The 3,907-nt window shown below is 57.9% G+C and overlaps 1 protein-coding gene across 1 annotated transcript; it reads right to left on the bottom strand.

The window, feature by feature from the left end:
* Positions 1 to 362: 362 nt before the first annotated feature.
* On the bottom strand, positions 363 to 3,582 carry snip1 (Smad nuclear interacting protein). The gene is made up of 4 exons (XM_079755481.1): positions 3,261 to 3,582; positions 2,629 to 2,821; positions 1,920 to 2,500; positions 363 to 1,321 (listed from the first exon to the last, which is right to left on the bottom strand). Exons 1-4 carry the CDS (start codon positions 3,434 to 3,436, stop codon positions 1,060 to 1,062), a joined length of 1,212 nt encoding a protein of 403 aa, XP_079611607.1. The 5' UTR covers positions 3,437 to 3,582; the 3' UTR covers positions 363 to 1,059.
* Between the last annotated feature and the right edge of the window lie 325 nt (positions 3,583 to 3,907).

Here is a 3,907-nt window from a genome sequence, read left to right as displayed (position 1 = left end):
CTCAGCTCTTCAGACACGCCCTGTTCTCTGGTTACTTTCAGGGAGTTCACTGAACACTGTAGGAGAGCTGCTCTAGCACCCCACCTGCTGCCGAGGAGAGGAACTACACCTCTACCTAACCAACAGAAGGACAACCTGTGGAGTTTGAGAGGCATATTCCACTGATCCGCTTTAGCACAGAATGAGAAGAAGTTTATCAACGTTAAGTTCAACCAGTTTTCACCCAGTATAGAGCTCGGAAGGCTCTCTTTTCATGAGATGTTTAAGCATCCTGCCCTCAGACTTTAACACATAACACCTCAAACCCTTTGTTCAGTCTTTATTCACAATACAAAACATCAATACTGAATTATGAATGTCGAATGCATCAAAGAGTAGAAACTCAACTTGAAAACCCCCCCTGTACACCCGCATAAAAACTGAAATCACCGGCTTATTGTTCAGACAGAACCACGGCTGTGTGAAAACACTGGGACTAAACATTCAGACAGCCTTACATCAGGTGAACAGACTACAGAGCACAGAACCAGGTTCAGCAGAGCCAGGAACCAGGGATCAGTAGAGCCAGGAACCAGGTTCAGCAGAGCCAGGAACCAGGTTCAGTAGACCCAGGAACCAGGGGTCAGTAGAGCCAGCAACCAGGTTCAGCAGAGCCATGAACCAGTGGAACCAGTGGCTCTATGGTTCAGCAGAGCCATGAACCAGTGGAACCAGTGGCTCTATGGTTCAGCAGAGCCATGAACCAGTGGAACCAGTGGCTCTATGGTTCAGCAGAGCCATGAACCAGTGGAACCAGTGGCTCTATGGTTCAGCTGAGCCATGAACCAGTGGAACCAGTAGCTCTATGGTTCAGCAGAGCCATGAACCAGTGGAACCAGTGGCTCTATGGTTCAGCAGAGAGCCGCTGAGGAGAGGATTGGGGGACGAGTCCTGAGAAGTAGACGCTGTTCTGAGAGACGATTGGCCGGTCAGAGCCGTGGGGTCACGCCTTCCTCGCCAACGCCTTTTTTGGAATTGGATAAACCAATGGCTGAGTCCGTGGTGGTGCTGTGGGCGGGGCTACTCGTCCAGCCCGTCGTCCTCGTCCTCGTCCCCGGCCGTCTGGGCGTCCACCTCGGCCGTGTCCGAGAACTCGTGCAGCAGGACGTACTCGCGGCTGCTGAAGCCGAACTTCAGCACGTCCTTCTCCTTGAGCTCGTAGTAGCGCTGGCCCTCAATGCGCTGGTTGTTCAGGTAGGTGCCGTTCCCCGAGCCCAGGTCCAGTAGGTAGGGCTTCACCCGGCGCCCTGGGGTACCGTCCAGACGCGTGTACTCGACCAGCCTGGGGGGGGACAACAAATGCTTTATTTTAATAAAAAGGCTTTTAAAAAAGAATGCAATATCATGTAGGATCGCTGCCTGGACGGAAGTGAGTCTGTTAGAGCGTTAGGTCCCCTAAGGGTCTGACTGTAAGAGCTCTAGAGCTCCCTCTAGGGGTCTGACTGTTAGAGCTCTAGAGCTCCCTCTAGGGGTCTGACTGTTAGAGCTCTAGAGCTCCAGTCCCCTAAGGGTCTGACTGTTAGAGCTCTAGAGCTCCCTCTAGGGGTCTGACTGTTAGAGCTCTAGAGCTCCAGTCCCCTAAGGGTCTGACTGTTAGAGCTCTAGAGCTGCAGGTCCTCACAGAGGCGCCAATTTGTTTGGCAGATCTCCAGAAAAGGAAAAAGGAGAATTATTGAAGCCCCATCGATCATGACTGATATTAACTCCTCTTTCCCTCCCCCGCCCCTCCCCCGTCCCTCCCGTCCCTCCCGTCCCTCCCTTCCCTCCCCCGCCCCTCCTTTCCCTCCCCCGCCCCTCCCTCGTCCCTCCCTTCCCTACCGCCCCTCCCTTCCCTCCCCCGTCCCTCCCTTCCCTCCCCCGCCCCTCCCCCGTCCGGTCACCTGTACTGGAAGATGGCGTGCTGCTTGGAGCAGGAGGGGTGGTCGATGGAGATGTCGGCGATCTTCCTGTCGCGGCCCAGCAGGTAGGCGCTCTGCCGGTGGACGTACATGACGGGCAGCGGCTCGTCGTTCTTGAAGGGGTACAGGCGCCAGCGCCGCTTGGGGATGCGCGCCTCGGGGGGCTCGTTGTACTTGATGACCACGCCCCTGAAGGTGTTGGTGTCCTCCGTCAGCGCCCCCGACAGCCCGAAGTCGGGCTTCTCCTTGTCGGGAGGGGGGTCGTCGCCGCCCTCGCCCCCCTCCTGGGGCACCCCGAAGGCGCCCGCCCCCTCCTGCTCCTCCCTGCGGCCCCGGGCCTCCCTCCGCCGTTCGTCGTGCTGCTGCCGCTCCTCCTGCTGCTCCTGGGAGGCCGCCCCGCCCCGCGGCGCGTCCCACCTGCCCCCCCGCTCCCGTGGCGGTCGGTCCGTCTCCCACCGGCTCCTCCGCTCCGGGGGGGGGTCGCTCCGCATGCGCTGGTCCTCAGCCCCGACGGCCCCCCCTCGGTGAGGCTCCGCGGCCCCCCCTCGGTGAGGCTCCCGCTCCTGTCAGGAGAACCAGTGTCAGCACGGGGACCAGCTGGTGGTCAGCACAGTACAGGGGGGTACAGCCATGAACAGGTGGATCTCCTCATCCCGCCTGCTGGCCGTTGATTTCGTTCATCAATGCTCACCCGTTTGATCCTGGTGTCTCCCCCCCGGTGGGGACTCCCACCCCTCTGGTTTCGAGGGGACCGGCTGCCCCTCTTGGGGGGAGACCTCTCCCTCTTGGCCGGAGACCTCTCTCTCCTCGGGGGAGACCTCTCTCTCCTGGGGGGAGACCTCTCCCTCTTGGTCGGGGATCGATCCCGCGGTCTGACAGGCGATCTGCACGAGGTAAACAAAGGATCGGATTCCCCGAATCAATTAAATGATTAGAATATGGATGAACTACTGGCTGTGTTGCTGTCCTCCTCAGAAGAGCGATGAAGACCAACGGAGGTCTCAGCAATATCTGGAAAACTAATGGTTCGACTCCGTGACCGACGGCTGGCTGTACTGCTAACTCTTCATCCCCGTGTGACGTGTTAAAGAAACGCCTCACATTCACCCATTCATCAACACGTTGACACAACCACGGCGGAATCAGCCCTCAAGGTGACAGCAAGCTCGTTAGGAGCAGTCAGAGTGAGGCGTCCCGCTCAGGGACACCCCGACACTCAGACAGGAGGAGCCGGGGATCGAACCATCAACCTCCCGGTTACCAGCCGCCCCGCTCTACCTCCGGAGCCACACGCCGTGTGGACGGTGATCCTGAACAACCAACCTGCTGGTCCTCCTGCGGGGGGGACTCGGGCTGGCGGACCGGGGTCGGGGTCTGGGGCTGGGGGACCGGGAACGGGGGGGTCTCGGTCTCCGCGCGGGACTCGCTCTCTCCTGTTTGATCCTCACCCTCGCCTCCCGCGGCGGGGATTCCCGCCTCCGTCTCCTCTCTTTCTCCATCTTAAAGCAACGCAACTAACGTGGTTTATATTGAACTAAACGTTCATCATAGCGTCCCGAAATGTGATTTTATACACAACGAAGGTAAAACTCTAAACACCAAAACTTCTATTGTGTAAAAGCTGTCTCGTTTCCACTTCCGGTGGTGCGCAGGAAACAGGCTCCGACGTCCCACTCCCTTCCCCGACTGATGGTTCCGCCACCACTCGGGGCCTTCTTTATTTGTTCTTTATTTATCCTTCATTTATTCTTTATTTACTCTTTATCACAGTTTGAACGAACTGAGAAGTGAATTCCGCGTACAGTATTAATTATACCACCATAGCATGTGTACGGACGACGTTTCAGCCTCCAGCTGACCCCAGTACAGGCGGACAGCAGAGCGCACGCGCTACCGGACGGCTGGTAACCATGGCAACATCAACGGTCAACGTGAGGCGCGTACGGCTGCTGGTAACCATGACGACATCA

This window comes from Pollachius pollachius (assembly GCF_949987615.1).
Source record: "Pollachius pollachius genome assembly, chromosome: 1".
Lineage (NCBI taxonomy): Eukaryota > Metazoa > Chordata > Actinopteri > Gadiformes > Gadidae > Pollachius > Pollachius pollachius.
This window is presented reverse-complemented; position numbering and strand designations above follow the sequence as displayed.